Consider the following 19,123-nt stretch of genomic DNA (forward strand, 5'->3'; position numbering starts at 1 on the left):
GTCCTTTGCTTTCCCCTCCGCTCCCCTCGCTCTTTATCTCTCTCTGTATTTACCCTTTTCATCTCTCTCTGTCATCCTCTCCCCCTTCCTCCCTTTCTCCCCTTACGAAAACAAAAGGCAGCAGGAGATAAGAGGCTGAGAGGTTCCCCAGAGGTGGCTCCGTGCCAACACATCAGCCCATGGCAGCGTGGCATGAACATGCAAACAAAGGCAATTCCATATAGAGCGCTTTTAAAGAGCGGTTGGGCATCGTTATAAGCAGCACTTAGCAAGATTGTTTGATCAATATTGCGTTGATCGTGCTCTCAGAGGGGCTCTGGGTTTTCAATCGTCCAAAGCAAATGCCTTTTCAGGGTTGGACAGGCAGAAGATTCAGTTTCAGAGACATTTCTTGGCTCCTAAATGAATCAATTCGAGATACCACATGTGCACTCACTTTCATTCCTTGTGGTAGGGGTCCTTTTTTAATCTCACTAACCCTACATACCAGTTTGTATGAAGTATCTTCTATCTCTGCCTTTCATCTACTGTACATTGTAGTCTTTGCTACAGTTTTACTCCTATAGATCGCCGCCTATTCATGGTAATCCTTTATTATATCTTCAGTATTACAACAGCTGGGTATTTCTTTCCCTTTAATAACGCTTATTTGGCTCTGTATGTATTTTGTCCCATTCTGTGTGGTGTGCTGCGATTCGTATGTACAGTGTTTATTCTAACCATTGGAGCTACAGCTTCGAATAGGGCTGCACAATAAATCAAATGTGGGTTCCTTGCGATTAAATATTTGATTGACGGCAATATTCACATTTAAAAGGCGTGCTCCGCCCGCAGAAAACTCAGCCAAATGCGCCTGTGGTTGTCTGTTACAGCAGCTGTCGAAAACATGGACGTAGCCACCCATTGGTTTCTCAACTGTGTAAATGAAGCCAATATTTGGCCACTTGGTTAACTGGTGCTTGAAGTGACCAAATTTGGATGAAAGGGTTGCGCTGCAGAAACACGATTGATTGACGCCAGTCAAACGCCAAGTTATCAAAACTAAACAGTCTGTGTCTGTGGCTGATCCATTAGCTCAGTGATTCTCAAACTGATTCTCGAGTGATTCTCAAACTGTGGGGCGCGCCCCCGCCCCCGCCACCGCTCCTGTGTTTTTTTCGTTTGGAATATGTAGCAGGCGGAACTATGTTTTGACGTCGGACAACCCGGACTCATTTTCGGGTGGCACAGTACACAAACGCGTTGCCCTCGCATATGTCAATGATTTCTGTGAGAAGCACATCACATGTAGACTTCCACACTCTAATTGTACTCTTTTCTTCACTGTATTAAGTTTTAATTCACAATCTACTTTAATTTGATCACTTTGCTTTGCTTCGCCTGGAAATTTTTCTTTCTCCAAAGGGGGGCTTGACAGAAAGAGTTTGAGAACCACTGCATTAGCTTGTGAATGAGCTAGTCTAACCTTTCCCTGGAGGAGATTCTGTTTGTGACGGTGACTGACAGCAGGTGTTCAGACTGAAGAAGTAGTGGACTTGCCGTTCGTTGCCCGGTGAGATAGCAGTGGGTGAACAACACATACAAGGAAACTTAAAATAACCGATCTTCTCATCACTGCAGTCCGCTGTAATCTCACCCGGGGAAAAGCCAACAACTCCTGACTCCTATTTACTGGCCCATATGATTTAAAGCTTAATATGATTAAAACGGGTCTGTTATAAAAGAAATTTACCCCACAGTACAGTTAACTTGAAAAATAAAATCAATTATTTATAACAAAACCGTTTTTTTGTACCAGGCTGTAAACACGTTTATTTCAGCTGTAAAAATTGGCATTTTCCCATCTGCTGTAATGTTATTTCTTGTTTTCTGGAGCCAGCCTCAAGTGGCCACTAGAGGAACTGCAGTTTTTTGCACTTCAGCATTGGCTTCATTTTTCAACACGTTTTTCATTAGGAACTCTAAATATACTGATCTGTTACGTCTTTAAAGTGTTATTTGTGCAAACCTGTCATGTAGGCTACTTGATGAGAGCAAGTCACTCATTAAACTGAAACACCGGTCCCCCAAAACGGCTCATCATTGGTTGTTTGGAGGTATTTCATGTTTGGGGCAAGGGATGTTAAGCAAGAACAAATAATATGCAAAAAGTGCATGAAACCTTGGTCTTCGCCGCAAAGCAACGCAATAACTTGTTCAACCACCTGGAAAAACAAGACAAAGTGCAGCATGATGAGTGTACGAAGGTATGAAGTCTTGGTGCAATATTTGTACCGGAAAATAGCCCAGAATGTAACTAAAAGCTTTGCTCTATTCATTTAATTATGAAAGTACGTAAAAATAAAAATAAAAAGTCCTTAAAATCAAAGCTCCTGTGATGAACTTTTGGTTTGTGTTGATTTTGGCGCCCCCTGTGGACAAAGCCGTACCTCTTATGTCTTTGCTGATTTTGTCCTGTTCATGCTTTAAGTGGTGGTTTTTAAAACAAAAATCTGATCCTGCTTTCTTTAACAGTCACTTTAAATTTTTTGCCCTGGAAAATGTAAACAAAGGCAGCGTGCAGTGAATCGTTTCATCTGACACCGCCCCCCCCACCCCCCACCCCCCCCCCACCCCCCCCCCGCCAGCAGCTTCAGGCATTAAAAATAACTCTATAGAAAGAATCAATCATGTCCCTGATGGTCTGGTTTGCTTTTGTAGCTCATATAGAGTCATCAGAATTAATTTCAGTCTATTTCATAACCAGCGAAAAACTCCTCACAGGAGCTTTAATAAATAATCGTGATTAATAATCATGATCTCAATATTGATCAAAATAACCGTTATCTGTTTGGCCATAATCATGCAGCCCTAGCTTCGGCATTTTCCACGTGTGATCGCATGAAAAAAAAATCACATTGAAATTCATCATAACATTTTAACTGAAATAATGATTAAAAAATGATGATTATAAACCAAAATGCTTTGGACATACATGTGCAGAGCCTTTTGTTCTCCTTATATTGCTGAACACAATTGTCGTACAGGCTGTATCACATCTATTAATCATCAGGTGACATTTGCCGTACCTTTTCTCTGCAGGTTGTCAGTCAGAGAGCTATTCAAGGGTGATTCAGGTTAAGTGTTGTGGTTTGGGATTGACTAGCAGTGTGTTTGTGTGTGTGGATGTGTGTGTGTCTGTTTCCACCCGGGAGTGGAGATCAGCTGACCCCTCGATCCATAGGTCTTGCTGCAGGTCGTCTCCACCACTGAGGCTGCCACATGGCTGACCGGCCTGACGGAACAACTCCTGTTTTCTGTGTTTCTATTCGCTCTCTCGTATATCTCACTCTCTCTTTCACTTTATTGTTGTGTCTTATCTCTATTATCGCTCCTTCCCTCCCTCTGGTGTCTGATGTTTGTTTGTGGCCTGTGGTTTGCTCAGTCAAAATTACCATCGAACTGGCAGGAAGTGTTGCAGAGGGACGCGGATTAGCTATAACATGCTGAGTAAGACCGCAGCACTCAGAACTGCACATTGCTGCTAATTTGGTACCGCTGTTAATTTATCCTCCGCCCACATGCACACACACACACGCACACACACACTCTTGCTGTCATGGAGAGTCGCTGTTTTTAGTCAAAATTGTGCGTCAGGGGTTTTTCTGGGAATGACAAGCCTGCTGTTAATGAGTGGAGAGGAGGGCTCGCCAAACCTTTGAGTGTGTAAGTGTGTATTGTGTATACAGTATATATATGTGTGTGTGTGTGTGTGTGGGAGAGTTCTGGCTCAATGGCGGCTCTTGGCAGTGCAGCGCTCTCTTCTCCCTGGTCGCGAACATCAGGGGACCAGCCAGGCATGTAATGGAAACTTTGGAGATTTAGAGGAGCAGCTTGCTAAATACGAGCCCCTGATGTACTACCTTAGATGGCTCCTATTGTGCGATCATTACTAAAGCAGGTCATCGTGATAACTTTTGTGTTTTATGAGAGAATAAAAAAGGCTGTGTCGGCTCCTTAAGCAGAGAAATGAGCAGACGATTTTTACGACTCACGAACCTGGTTTGTATTTTGGTTCGGCCTAGCATTGGATCGCTAATTGTAGCCGCAGGTAAAACCCGTGTTTGTGTAGGTTTTTGGCTTAAAAAGTCATCGTTAAAACAGACATTAAGCCCCGCTTTAGGCCAGATGAAAAAGGTTGTTTATCATCTCAGACTAAAGGTTGAGATCTTGACAATAGATGGAAAGCAGATGCAGAGGGTGGAGCCTCCTCGTCGTCTTAACGGCGTCTGACTGCTGCAGGTTGTTTTGAGCAGATGTGTTGTAGCAACAGAAGAACGTCTGACTGCGTGTGTGTGATCACTTGAAATTTATATGCTTTTGGATCAGTTGTGTGTGTCTTTGGAAAATGTCAGAGCATCCAAGCGGTGATGTATGCACTTGCTCTGTCAACATCTGCAGAGACGAACTAGCTTGGCTAACATCAGCATTAAGAGACTGATTAAAACCCGGCCGCCTGCACAGCGTCTAGTTTACATTAATGCAAATTTGCTAACACACATTCACGCGCCAGCTCGAGCTATCTGTCCACGCTTCTTTAAATCATCCCTCCATTCACAACTACGTCCGTGTTTGCACTCAGACGCATGCTCCTGTGTAACTCATCTGTGCTGCAGATTAATTTTTCAGAGCCCAGGCAGCTCTAACACTGTCAGTGAGAGGAGCAGGAGGAGGAGGAAGAAGGGAGGAGGAGGAGGAGGAGGGCTGCAGTCGTCTGGGTTTCGTGAAGGCTTGCCAGCCAGCACAGGTGGCGTTTTGTCTGGATGCTGCCCAGAGAGCGAGGGAGCAGAGCGAGAGGAGGGGGCGTAGGGGAGGAAAAAGGCGGCATCAAGACGTACAGCATTTTGATTTCCCTTAAAAATCAATTCAGTGATTTCATTCTTGATCCTTTGTAATTGGTTTATTTTTTCAAATGTGGAAATGATAGTAAAACCGTAATCCTGCTGGCTGAATCGGGCTTTAAATAAAGACAACCGGAAGTGCCAAATTGCTTTGCAGAGAAGAAGAATATAGGTTAATGAGAAGCATGTTCGCAGCAGGGGAAGGATTTTCATGATGTACGTTAAGTCCAAACGGAAATCAATACTTAATAGTTGTAACGTTACGCAGCATCCAGCCCTTGTTTTCATGAAATGTTTCATTTCATGTGTACAAGCTCTGCCAAATGAGTACGTTTGTGCGCTGCTCACAGTGTGTCCTCCCCTCTCTGAGACGCTGGCAGCGGGGCCGGGCTGTTATTAAGGGTGCTTCATCAGGCTTTGTGATTACAGCTCTGACCAAGCTGACAGACTGCAACCCCTCCGACAAACAGCATGCAAATGATTCTCGCACACGAGCGTGCATCTGTGCCGCGACACACAGATGCACACACAGATATATGCGCCAGGCAAACATGAACACATGCTGTATGTGGGGGAATCACTCGCAAAGTCACACATTTGTGTTCCCTCTATTTGTCACACACCGCGCTGCGCCATTAGAAATCTACACCTCACACTTGACACGCCCCCTGCACCCCGACACACACGCACACACACACTCTTGTCACACTCACACAGGAAAACACTTCCTCCTTTCCTGTTTTTTTGCAGTTGAAAAGCGAGAACCCTGCTGGGAGTGAAGTGGGAAGGTGGAGGGGTGGGAGGGTGTAGGGTGGAGCATCTGGAATAACACTCACTCGCCTCTCATATCACCGCGTTCCCTCTGATCTCTGACACACACACACACACACACACACGCACACACACACGCTGTCATTTGACAAACCTGCTATCACCACCATTGCTTCTGCTCCCGCTCTACTTCTCTTTCCGATGACATCAGTGCGGGTGGTGGTCTTGAAGTAGACCCCATCTGGTGTGTGTGTGTGTGTGTGTGTGTGTGTGTGTGTGTGTGTGTGTGTGTTTGCCATGGCTGGTGCCATCCTGGCTGGGACAAAAGTAATTGGGGAGGGGGTTGCTGGCGGCTGCTCACCAGTGATCTACTGTACATCATCACTCAATCCTCACACACACACAGGTGGCGGACTCGACCCTGTGAAGACAAACTGCTGTCAGTACTCTCTGGCTTTTAAAGTCAAAGGCTATGAGTGAAATTTAGGTTTAACATGCTGGTACGTTTGTGTATTTATAGGTTGTTTGTTTATCATTGGCTAGATTTGGATGTGAGGTGGGTGTAACCACCATGAAGCGTTGGTCTGTGAACCCCTTTTGAAGCCTTGAGGACGACTCTTTGGCGTTGCATTCTGGTATATAGGAGCAAGAAGTTACCATATTTGGAGGATGGGATGTATTAGTGCTACTCCTTTAACCTGGTTTATAGGCCCCCTTGGTTGTGATCTGTCAATCACAGGTAGCCACGCCCTGAAGCATAGCCTGCTTATAGTTGATGTTCAGCGTGCTTTCACACCTGTTTGTTTGATCCAAATCAGAGACAAAATTGTTTCAATGTTGCCTCGAGTTTGGTTTGTGTTCACACAGAAGCTTTTAGCAACAGACAGAAAGTTTGATGCACAAGGAAACTGCTCTCTGATTGGTCTGAATTTCCACATGGGAAAACTCAGACTTTATTGTATAGCTGTCGGAGATTTTTCACTGTAAACCCAGATCGATCAGTTCTCTTCTCCTTTAGTTTTTCACTGAGCAGTTTGAATGCCTCCGTAGTCTTGTGCATTTGCGTAGTTGTTTGATCCCTCTACCCATCTTGCTGCCTGGCTGTCTCTGCCAGTGTCACCGTCCTTTAACAACCCGCAATGCGCAGTGTTTTGGTTTGCTTCCTATATTAGGTCCCACTTTAAGTCCGGTTATGTTCTCACCTGAAACTGCGGTTCATTTGGAGTCCCGTCTTTTCCAGAACCAGAGTTTAAATGACCCGTCCAAACGACCAAAGCTGTCATTTGATTTGAAACTAGTGGTTCACCCCTTAAACTCATCAGGAACATGTTTACTGAGAGGTTTTCCTTATTTCATCTGGTTCCATACAATCTGTCTTTTTGCAAGCCTTTGAGTCGCCCCCTGCTGGCCATTAGAAAGAATGCCGGTTTAAGGTTCTTTCAAACTAAAGGCCATGCCCACATCTTATATACAGTCTATGGTCGTAAAGAACTTGAGACATTAGGTCTGCTTCTGAGGATCAGGACGCAGCAAGGGGTCCCAATATGAATCTAGAATAAGAAGGTAAAAATAATAAAGCCACAGTTAGAAAAGCTAAGACTTATGGATGTACAGTGAAACAGGAGGCTCAAAGTAATAAAGGGTTTGTAATAATGAAACCAGTGCTGTAGCTGCAGCATTGTGTGATCTTCCCAGCAGTGTAAAGCATTCATCTGAGGTTACATGTGTTTAATCACTCCTACTATAAACACACTGACACACTATACTTTTGTGGAGCCTGGAGATTAACTTGGAAGTCATTTTTCTCAGTTTCCCTACAACAACATTTATTACATTTTGGCACTGTGGGGCGAAAGCAGCTATTAAGTCTTGCGGTGGTTACACGACTTCTCATTTCAAAGAATGTGCGCGCAAGAATGAAAGTGTGACTCGGTCTTATTTGGTCATTAAGCACAGTTTTTATGCAGTTTGACGCCTCGCAGTGCAGAAATTAGCCTTGAATCTGCTGCTTGTTTTAAAAATCCCGGAGCTGGTTTGGATTACCGTCTGTCAGTCATGCAGCTGTGTGTGTGTGTGTGTTTGTGTGTGTGAAGAGGGTAGACACTTAAAAGTCTCTGCAGGCTACGTTCAGACTGTATCGATGTGATTGACAGCGTTAATGGTGTGATAATTCAACACATCAGGCAACTGAATAAGCTTCATTTCACAGTGCGGTTTGGATAATCAGTCTCTGAAAAATAGAGCAAGTTTTTCCCCTATTCGCTCCATCATTTAGCCTTTCTTCTCTTCGGTTTCACCCCTCCTGCATATTAAGCTCCATCATGTCTTTATCTCTCTCTTTTCTGCAGGATGAGTGTCGTAATTTCATGAAGGTGCTGCTCAGCAGACAAGGCGGCCTGTTCGTGTGCGGGACCAACGCGTTTAACCCGCTGTGTGCCAACTATACTGTAAGTACAAAGCTGTAAATCATGAATGCCTTATCTATTTTTCTTAACACATGCCTTACATTAGTCGGGCTTTTATTGTGAAAATGTACAGCTTGATTAGAGTTGATGTTCAGCACTCCAGGCGGTGTTGACTTCCTCCCCAGGACTTATTTATCCTGGTTGTCTGGCGGTTCCAGAGCCTCGCTCCTCCGAGATACAACAGTTGTTATTTCTCGGTGGGTAAACTCTGTGGTTTGCGCAGCTCGTTATCAATGAGAGTCAGAGACGGATAATCAAGAAGAACACAAAGAAGAAGAGGAAGAGGAGGATATTCAGGGAGTAAGGGCTGCAGACGCGACATGTTTGCCTGGTTTGATTTCTTGTAAAAAAAACAAAAAGCAAAGCAATTCCCAAGTCGGAGGCAGAATTAAAGAGACGCCAGGGTTCAAGCTACAAGTGTAAGTGTTGACTGACCTGACTCACGCAATTAGGCACAGAGTTATATTTCCCTCCACTCTCTCCAAAATATATTTGTCAGAGTTTGAAGGTTCGTTTCCAAGCCGCTCGCGCAGCTGAATGTGCTCCACTTCCCAACCAATCCCTGTCTCGCTCAATTACAGTAACGATTTCAAACTTGTGGAGGAGAAACTTCGCATAAATATTAATCTGCAGCTTGGCTGATTTCACATCATTCTGCAGGAATATTAAATAAGGGATGAAGGCAGTTCAGTTTGAGAGAGTGAGAGGGAGAAGAAAAAAAAACTCCTTTCGCTATCAAAGGCTTTTTCAGATAAGTGTTATTTTCAGTCTATCACATTTCAAACGTAGAGCAACAGTGGAACACAGAGACGTACCTGGCCTATTATCTGTCAGCCGCTAATGACACTCTACAACAGTGTGTAACACACCTGTCTCTGCCTGATAGGCCGTCTGTTTCTCTGGGGACTAGTTAGCGATGCTAGCTGCTGTTTTATTTATAGCTGGGTTTTAATAAAATGACACCTATGAATTATTTCAGCTGTGGATGAAAACGAGACGACACCGTTGAAGCTGTTTGTGCGCGTTACAGAGAAAGAGACGCAGAAAAGAGATTTAATTAAATACATTTAAAACTGTGACTGAAAAATGGAAACTTGTGAGTGACTCTATGAGGGTGTATGGACCCCTAATGTGTGTGTGTGTTTGTTTTATTTATGCATGAGACTGGCTCCCTTGTTGTTGCTGCTGGGTCTAATTGCCCCCAATGAATCATTAGTTTGCACTTACGGTAACACTCCCTAATTGCAATACTCTTGTTGCTTGTTTTCATGATGCTGCTGTAGATTCATTTACATTGTTTTTGGAGTTTGCTGGTTGATGTGTGCATCTGTGTGTTTGTGCGTCAAACCATAGCACAGGTGGAGTGCTGGAGCTAGAGTCCCTTGGCATCCACATAAATAATACTCTGGTATCATGCGGTAGTGGAGAGCCTCCTTTGATGTGGTATCTCTGCATGGTCTGGTAATTAGACTGCTCAATCAAAGGCCCAAATCAACAGACCCTTACAGACAGCCGTGACGATCACGAGTCCATCAGGAGTCCATCAACATACCAGCCTCTACGGAGGATGCGCCACTCATAGCCTGAATAGACCGTTAAAGCCGAACGGAAATGAGACGGTCTGGTCTACGGAGGATTTCCTGTTTGCGTCACCAGCTGTTCCCGCCCCTTACCCAAACGCCACTCTTGTCACCTAGCAACAGGTAGCTACCAGGCTAACTAGCTAGCATAACTACATCACCTAACTTTTAAAGATAATTTTAAAAGGGATGTTTAATTTGGTTGAAACCAAAAACTTTTACATTTAAAAGTGTATTCCTCGGCTGCTTGAGAAATAAATCTCGGGATATGTTGGGCCGCGAAGGATGCACCTGATGGATCCTTCGTGGCTAGGCAAAAGGAGAGTGCATTTGTCGGCTGCATCTGAAGGAGCCTTTGAAATGGGACAGCCTTCAATGTGCCGCTGTGACGCAGCTGACCTTCAAACATGCCCTTCGAAGGATGCAGCCCCTGAATTGGGACACAGTAATGGAGTACAACATCACTGGGACTTTTCACGCTGTGTATCACTCCGCCTCAGCCAGGTGTTCTGAATAATGTTAATTAACATTACAGCAGGACGTGTATGTCTACATTGATCATGAATCACACAGCAGACTCTTATTTCACTGGTTGATGATAAATTAAAACAGATGAATCTACATGATAAAAACAGCTGAACTGTAGTAACCTGTCGACACAGAGTGCAGGAGAATGTTTGGGTTGCTTGGCAACAAAAGTCCAGCTTCAGTTAAGTTTTGAAACTAGTTGAGTTGGTGGAGCAAAAAGTAATCTGTTGCTGATTATTACTGTGAAATACTATTTGCTGTTTGTAACTGTTGTATAAAAGCAATATCACACTCGATGTTGTGATGTCATACTGAGTATCATCACGGCTGTGATTATCTACCCACGGCCTTGTGCCTACGACCCAATCACAGCCGTGATGATATTCAGTACATCACTCCCTCTCAGCTGATGTATGAATGTACAACTTTGACAATAAAAGTTTTTCTAACTTATCTCATCTCTCTCTGGTGTGTAACAGGGAGACACTCTGGAGATGATAGCAGACCCGGTCAGCGGGATGGCGAGATGCCCATACGATCCGAAACACGCCAACGTAGCTCTGTTTGCAGGTAAGACACCTTTGTGTTGTAATCTTTACTCCCTCAGCTGCACTCTGATACTTTGTGCTGTCTCAAAAGAAGTTTTAGTGTCAGTGATTAATATTTTTTAATAATATCTTTTTTTGTTTTTTACCAATACACTAAATACTACCAGCGCAAGAAAAACAAGCCATTGTGATTCATACGTTTCATTCTTCTCCTCGGTTTTTAAGCACTTCACTGTAATCAGATCAACAGTGTTCTGTGGCTGAAACTGTAGGGAGCCATTACTGTTCAGCAATCATCTCATTGTCTGATATTAGCAAGAAGTAAAGATGTGTTTGCTTGCGTGGGAGCGGTGCAAAGATGCAATTAAGTTGCTGCAATCACACTGTAAACTGGTCAGCCATGTTTATAATGCTGGATTTTCACAATAAAAGAGCTCACTCCATCTTTTTTTGTTTTACTTTGGCTGTTGCTTTGGCAGACTGTCTAATTCAGAAGTGTTTCTCTCTCTATTTGTGTGTGTGTGTGTGTGTGTGTGTGTGTGTGTGTGTGTGCGCATGTGTGTTTCAGAGGGGAATCTGTTTACAGCCACAGTGACAGACTTCCTGGCCATCGATGCGGTGATCTACCGGAGCCTTGGGGACAGTCCCGCTCTGCGCACCGTCAAGCACGACTCCAAGTGGTTCAGAGGTACAGACATGTGTGCAAAAGTGTGTGTGCAAAAGTGTGTGTGTGTGCTTCTTAATGCTTGTTAATGTGTTTGTTTACGTTCCGTGATGCACAATTTGCTCGAGTGCGTCTTCTCGTAAGCATCGTGTCCGCTGTTGATGTTTTGGTCTGATGTTTTGAGTGTGTGTCCACATCACTTAGCAGCATGCAGGATCGATATGTGTGTCAGCGGCAGAGCGCTGAGTCAGCAGTCTGACAGCTCCGTGTTCACTTCAGCAGACATGGAGCTGTCAAACTTCCTGCTCCTAAAGATGACGATAGCACAACAACAAAAAAAAAGCACATATTAGACGCATTGGTTTTAGTCGGTCTTGGGAGTAATTGCCAGAAATGCATTCCGTGAAAGCGAGCCCTCCGAAACATCAGGGAGTCATAATGCGCTTATTGTTTGGTGTGAAATCCCCTTTCAGCATGTAATGAAGTTAAACATGGCCTGTGCCTGTTTCTCACTGCCCCCGTGTTACCTCGGTGTCGTGGGAGCGAATGGAGACACTGTCTGCTACACGCTGCCTCGTGATCCATCTATATTTCTCTCACACATCTCTCTCTCTCTCCCCCCATATAGAGCCGTATTTTGTCAGCGCCGTGGAGTGGGGACCTCACATCTACTTCTTCTTCAGAGAGATAGCCATGGAGTTCAATTACCTGGAGAAGGTATCCACATCATTCTGATGAAAACGTCTCCTTCTTTCAGCGTGGAGCTGCCGGTCCATTCAGAGCGTCTCTGAAAAGACGCAGAGGAATACGTGAACGTGTCGTTAAAATGCAACACCATGAAAGCAAATGCAGCTCTAATATCTCTCTGCTGCTATTATTTGAATGTCAATACAAGTCTTTTCCCTCAGCTTCACTGACCTTTCAACCTCATATTTGTTTGTCTGCATATCTAATCCGACAAATCACAGTCTGAGCGAGAAACTCATGTCTGTGTTAACCTGAGAAAAGCTCTACAAGAGCTGGGGATACAGCCCCATGAAACATATCAGCATTATGAAACCAGCTTCTCTAGTAGATTAGCAATTCATATTTAGGGAGAGGTGCTTGCACAAGGTCTCTGGCCTTGACATGTTTACAGAGGGAAAAGTAAATGGATACTTAAACAGTGTCACCGGTGTGTGGATGAGATTGATCAAAGAAGTCGTTTTGAGACATTTTCATGAATAATTGATGTTAAATTCAACATTATAAAACAATGATCCGTCAAACAGGGTTTCCACTTTGCAAACAGCATGCAAAAGACTCTTCAGAGATCACACTGCAGTTCAAAAGAGATTTTAAATTCGCCTGTTTGAAGATGAAACCCAAAGCATAGCAAAGATTATCCGACTCCGCAGATTACCATTGGACTTATATGCGAGCTGTGCTTATACAGACATGCCTGTCAACATGTTGCAATGATGCAAATGTATTTTTTTCACGCCTACATCTTGCGCCTCTGTGCCTGGCTTCTCTCAGGTGGTGGTGTCACGTGTGGCGCGGGTGTGCAAACGCGATCAGGGCGGGTCTCAGCGCGTCCTGGAGAAGCAGTGGACGTCGTTCCTGAAGGCCCGTCTGAACTGCTCCGTCCCCGGGGATTCACACTTCTACTTCAACCTGCTGCACTCCACCAGCCCCATCATCCGGATGCACGGCAGGGACATAATCCTGGGGGTGTTCTCCACACCGGCCAACAGGTAGACACCATAACCTACAGAATACCTGTAAACTAACACACAAATATCTGTAACCCTCAGCTGTAGTCAACTGTAGGGCCTCAGGTGTATTCAAGAAGCATACCAACACAGTCATATATGACCAACCACTTAACTTGTAGTTTATTAGTGGAACTATTAATCCAGTGCTTTTAGCCATATTTCAAATCAGTTTACTTTTATCAGTTCAACTGTTCATTACTTTGAGGTTTGTAACAACTTAACTAAATATTTAATCTTTTAAGCAATCTTTAAGCAATCTAAAGGTAAATATTTCAACCATTTATTCGTTTCTCATATATAATAGTTTAAACCTCTCTGCTGAGTGGCTAACTAGTTAGCACGAACTCTCAACCATGGATGTCTAAGGGGAATTTGAATTAAATACCCAAGGGAAAAATAAAGAGAGAAGAGTTTGTCGAGAGAGGTGTGTGTGAAAGAAGACGGGGAAGGCAGAGTCAGGGTGAAGTGCCCTGTCTGGGGCTAGCACTCACCCCCCACCGGACTGGGTTGTACGCTCTATCTCCCCCTACTCCCTCATTTTCATGAGGAAAGAGGGGAGAGAAGAGCGAGCAAGGACTATGGGGGGTTAAAGATATAATCTCGAGGATTTTCATGTAAATAAATGTCTGTTAAGTCAATATCTATCACAGAATGAGGCAACACAATGGTGATTGAGCCTATGGCCCACTGATGAAAGCCTTTGCATTTGCAGTAGATCGTATATTTATGGACTGAGTGTCTGTGGCGACTTTCACGGAAAAAATCACAAGCGACGCCCAGTTAGTGACGCGTTTTCCATCACCCAGCAGTGGTTGGTCTGCCAGAGAGGGTAGGCGGAGCTAAGCGGCTGCTTTTCCGCTCTCTGTAAGTGTCGCGAGTAAACAGTAATCTACTATGGCTGAACAAACAAAGAAAAGATCGATGACTACAGATACAACTTCAAAAATAAGTCCAAAGAAAAAGAAACAAATTCGACGCTCAGATGAAGCAAACAGTCTAAAGGAAAGCGTCCGTCAGCGAGGAAAATCAAGAGTTACAACCGGAGCCAACCGTGGACGTCACACATGCAACACTGTCTGGATATCTGAATAAACTATGAAAGTTGTTTAGAAGCATATGATACCAAAAAAAATTCTACGTCCGTACATTCACCTTCAGATCATCCAGCCTTTTGAACAAGCACACTAGTGTTTCCTTTAACCTTGTGTCCGAACGCCCTTTTACCCTGAAACACATTCGTTACGCCTCGGGGGGAAAAATCTGCTTTAAAAGGAATTTTACAACTTTTAGGACATAAAAGTGGAACAGAGCTAAACCTGTTTGAATTTTTGAACTTTGTGTAGCTTGCAGCTCTGTCTCTCCCTCTGTCTTCTGAATTAGCTATCAGAACAGGGAGACATGGTGTCTGTCCTCCCACAGAGGCATATGCCAACCTACACCTTTTCCACTACTGCTGCTGCTTATTACAACGTAGCTTCCAGCAAGTGCAGACCCTGGTTGGGAATCACGAGTCTAGATCTATACTCAACCTGTTTGCCATCAAACAGGAAGCTTTAGTCGTTTGCACAGCGTGTTTGTGCAGACGTGTGTGACTATGAAGACAGAAGTGGAGGGATTTCAATCCATGTCCTCTCTGGAAAAGAATAGGAGATTCAATCATACTTTTACAACATACACAGCCTTGGAGACTAAGATAGACACCCCGTGTGAAGCAGCACTCACATGACTCGCCTCAACAATCGAGGGGACCACCGTAGTTTGTTACTTTTTCCTATGATGTCAGAAAGAGCAAGGCTTTCAGCGGGGCCGAGCAAAGCTCCAGAGGAATGAGAGTGGCTGTGAGGAAGGTGTAAAGGTCACGATCGGCAGGGTATGGAGTAATTTAAGACACATGGAATGCTTTCATCGAGGACAAAAGGGTGATTTGTTGAAAGACACGATTAAATTGAAAAAAGGTGAGAGGAGAGGAGGGATGCTTTTTGGGAAATGGGGGATTATTGGAGAGTGGAGGTATTTGCAGAGGCAAAGACAACTCAAACAGGAAGGCAGAGAAATTGAACAACAGAAGGGCGGTACGTGATTCACACACAGATCCATTTGGTGCACAAAATATGAATTTATTTCTTATGTTGAGGCTTTAATTTTCCTTAAACATGTTAGAAAACCACCGTGAGGATGAGATGATACCTCCTCTCCGCTGGTGCAAGACGTTTTCCTGCTTCTGATACGGTTACTGTGCTGTGTTGAAGGCAATTTCTTGCCAACATTAGTGAGAAAAACACAACCATAATGAGATAGAAAATGACTTTCTAAGGCACATTGTCGTGTGCATGTGTGTGGGAATATCATCTTTGTCTCCTTCAAGTTGCACAACCACAAACATGCTCTGCAGACTCTAAAGTAAGGTATTTCTACAGTCTAAGTGGCTCGAATCATAAAAAAGAAAGTATTCAGCGGGCTGTCATTTTTTTTTGTGATGGCCCACTCATCTTACAATATCTGAAAGGCCCTGAAGGCACTTACTGTGACTGCTATAGTGCAAACACGTTGAAGCAAATACCTGCAACTGCCTCCTGTTTGACTCTGGTCTGGAATCAATACAGTACCTCACATAAACGCAACCAGCAGCTACCACCTGTGAGTGGTCCCAGTGTAATACCATCTCTGGTTTTATGGAGGAGGGGGAAAAAAGAAGGCTTAGGACCCCCCAAAAGTCCTGGTGAGAGACGGGAGAGAAAGAGTAAAGGGAGACAATGACCCAGAGAAGACGCAGAGGAGAATAAAGAAGAAGAGAAGCTCAAGGACGAGGAAGTCAATAATGGACAACACGTGCATCCCTCGCTCCCTGAGATCAAAAACTGTTTCATCAGCTGCATCTTATCTGTGTGTTTGGAAGAGCTACGCTGCGAGAAGGGGCCACTGCCTGCACGGACAGATGGATGCCTCACACTCGCACATGCATAAACACACTCACAATGGTTCCCAGATAACAGCATTTACAGCAAGCCACGGAGGGGAGCCAGCTGAACACACACACACACACACCCCTGCCTGGGTAAACGGCCACTGGGTCCTTTTTTTTTCTTTTTTTAAATAAGCGCCAGCCGGGAGAGGAAGAAATGGAGGGTTTTGATAGATGGATAAGGACGTGTGTGATGGAGGAAAATGAACACAAAGAGAAGCAGCGAATGTGTGAGGTGAGCTGCAAAACTCCCACTGGCCCCGTGTGGCCCACTGCGCCACATTGGCTAAGTGCTCGCCAGACAAATTGCTTTGGCTGGCAGCGTGCAGTGAAAACAGCGTGAAGCGGGACCTGCGAGTGGAGGAATAGCTATTCTCTCCTGCCATTTGGCCCCGTGCGGCATACATTGGAGCTGGAGTGTGGGAAAAAACGGGAAGAAGTCAAGGTTTTTTACTGGGCCCTCCTGGAGACAGAAGTTACTCATCCCTTCCTGTGCCCGGCTCCGGTGCTGTTATGAAGCTGCATTTACGGGATTTTTCAGTCTCTCATTCTTGAGTATAAAATTGCCCCCGGTTGTCATTTCCTTTATACATCCACCTCTGAAGCCGCAGGCCCGTCCTCTCGAGAGGGATGAAAGAAGAGCTGGGATTTCCTACTGAGCACCTCCTGCGCTCACACTCCTGATGCTCGAGGGGTCAAGGAGGCGAACTCACAAGAGAGAGAACGAGAAAATGAGACGGTTGGGGAGAAGAGGAGGGGGAAAGTACTTCCTGTTTCATCCAGCAACTCAAATAAATGAGTCTGTGTCGAAAGGAGAGCATCATGTTTGAGTGGACAAGAATTGAAAACAAACTAGTTTTTTCTTGGTTATTGTTTTGGCAGCTGAGAACGTCTGGAGGAGTCTGACGTGGGCTCATTAGGCTTAATGGAGCCGCGCAGGAATGCAACGAAAACATCCCATGCAAAGTCAAGTAAATCTAGTGCGTCCCGAGAGCAGGAGTCCATGTTTGGTTTCGGCTGTAAAGAATCTGATGTGACAGGGTCAGGCAGCAGGATGTCCCTCTGGGGAAACACAGCAGAGGAGGGGAAATGAGGAGGACAAGGAGCAGGAGGAGAACAGGTTTACTGTGCCAGGAGACGCGTGACACAGGGGAGGATGCACAGATGTTCGAACAGGTCCCCTCGGGCCTGCACAAGGAGAGAAGGCAGGGGAGTAAGCAGGAAGATGTACAACTAGAGCTTGAGACTGGGTTTATGAAAGGAAGACAGCAGAGCCATGTCACAAGGACATCACCGACCTGTTACTGACGAGCCTGATCACTGTTAGGCAGAGAAAAGAGGAGGCACAGGTACCTGAAGTGGAAAGGACAAAGAAACGTGAAATATTAGGCTGCTTGAATATAAAAGAGGAGGTCAGGCGAGAGGATTGTGTTAGAATATATTAAAGGAGGTGGTGAGGAGTCGAGGCCTTAGTTGAAAAGGTTTATTATAAAACATTTATTTACAAAGATGGTGCTGTTCATAGTTTAAATATCTGTGCCAGGTTTGGTACAAACTGTACTTTGGTCTGTTGTAAAAGAATATAATCATCATTGATGAGCAGTAATACCTAGACTTTAAGTAAGAGTCTCCCCTGGTTAACACAACACAACAACAAAACTGCAGCATGTCACTGGTCCCCGACATGAAATAGTCCCGCTGATATCCCTCCACAGAACCGCAACTTGTTTGTCCATTTAATTATTTGTACATTTTTCAGTTCTGTTCTGTTCAGTGAGCAACAGATATCTTGGTTGGCAGATTTGTTTTACATTCGGCCGTCTCCTGGCTCAAGCTTTATATTTACCATGCAGATATAAGAGTGATATTGATCACCTTATCCTATTCTTGGGAATCAAGTAGATATGCGTTTCCTTTAAATCCTTTAAAATGCTAGTGGAGCCTTGTTCTACTGACCAAACCAAATACATTTTGGGGCCTGACTGGATGTCGGGGCGCTAGTTAAAGGAGCAATTTGAAAAATTCAAATTCAAAAGCAACTGTCAGTCAAAGCTGGTGTTCTCTGTAATCGATAGAAGCAATAACATTCGAAATTGGCGCTATAGCTGTGGAGAAAGTTGTACAAACAACTTGTGGTTTCGCCCCTTCTACATTCCTACAACACCCAGCATGCGTTGCGCCCCTATCTCTGAAAGGAATGGCCCAGCGAGAGACGCTGGAGTGAAATACTACCGTTTCGCTGCAGGCAATGGCTCAGTGCGGTACAGAATCCGAAACACTGAGAATATACCGGATTGTCTAAAAAATCTTTGAGTCTGCAGTCTACATTTCAAACCTGACGATTTTGAACGAGACATGACATCAGAGACGGGCATCCTAGATTGAGGAAGCGTAGTTTAGCGAGCTCCCTGGCCTCCAACAGTCTGGTGGAGGTTTTCCAGGGCCCATTGGAGAAGCGGATAGCGTCCTCCAAAGGCACAGAGCCAGATTGCATTTTATTTCTACCATAATGGCATTAGCTCCCCATCATAGCATGATAGAACTCAGGTTAAAAATCGGGCCCTTTAAGTGTGACATCACTTTTTAGATGTTCTTCCTGCTTGGAAGGCATGGCATTAGTTTCCCATAATAGCATGGTAGGACTGAGGTCGAAAATCAGCAAACTGGCCCTTAAAGAGTGAAGCCATTTCTATTGTTAAGTTAATTCCATCATGGCGGCCAAAGTTTTTCCGATTTTGCTGAAAAAGCAAACTAAGTTTACCTGAAGTCTCTTCTGGCTCTTTGCCAAGTTTGGTGGAAATCAAGTCAAGTCAGTAAAGTCAACAAACTCAAAAAACCTGAAATTCTGGAATCAGGGTTCTGGATTTTCAGACTTTTAAACTTATATATAAGTGAATAGAAATTACATTGACTCCTGTGGTTAATAGATGCCGTATTTTTCAAAGTTTTTTTTAACAGGTGATGGAAA

General features: G+C 44.4%; 1 protein-coding gene across 1 annotated transcript in view; it reads left to right on the plus strand.

The window, feature by feature from the left end:
- The window catches only part of sema6bb (sema domain, transmembrane domain (TM), and cytoplasmic domain, (semaphorin) 6Bb), a 137,514-nt gene that overhangs the window by 75,739 nt on the left and 42,652 nt on the right, over positions 1–19,123 (plus strand). The window contains exons 6-10 of the mRNA XM_069679556.1: positions 8,000–8,098; positions 10,704–10,794; positions 11,341–11,460; positions 12,065–12,153; positions 12,955–13,172. Of these exons, the coding sequence (XP_069535657.1) occupies positions 8,000–8,098; positions 10,704–10,794; positions 11,341–11,460; positions 12,065–12,153; positions 12,955–13,172 (617 nt within the window). The remainder of the gene's footprint in view (positions 1–7,999; positions 8,099–10,703; positions 10,795–11,340; positions 11,461–12,064; positions 12,154–12,954; positions 13,173–19,123) is intronic.

This window comes from Semicossyphus pulcher, unplaced genomic scaffold (genome assembly GCF_022749685.1).
Source record: "Semicossyphus pulcher isolate SPU_LCO1_2020_fin unplaced genomic scaffold, fSemPul1.0.p SCAF_4, whole genome shotgun sequence".
In the NCBI taxonomy this organism is placed as follows: Eukaryota; Metazoa; Chordata; class Actinopteri; order Labriformes; family Labridae; genus Semicossyphus; species Semicossyphus pulcher.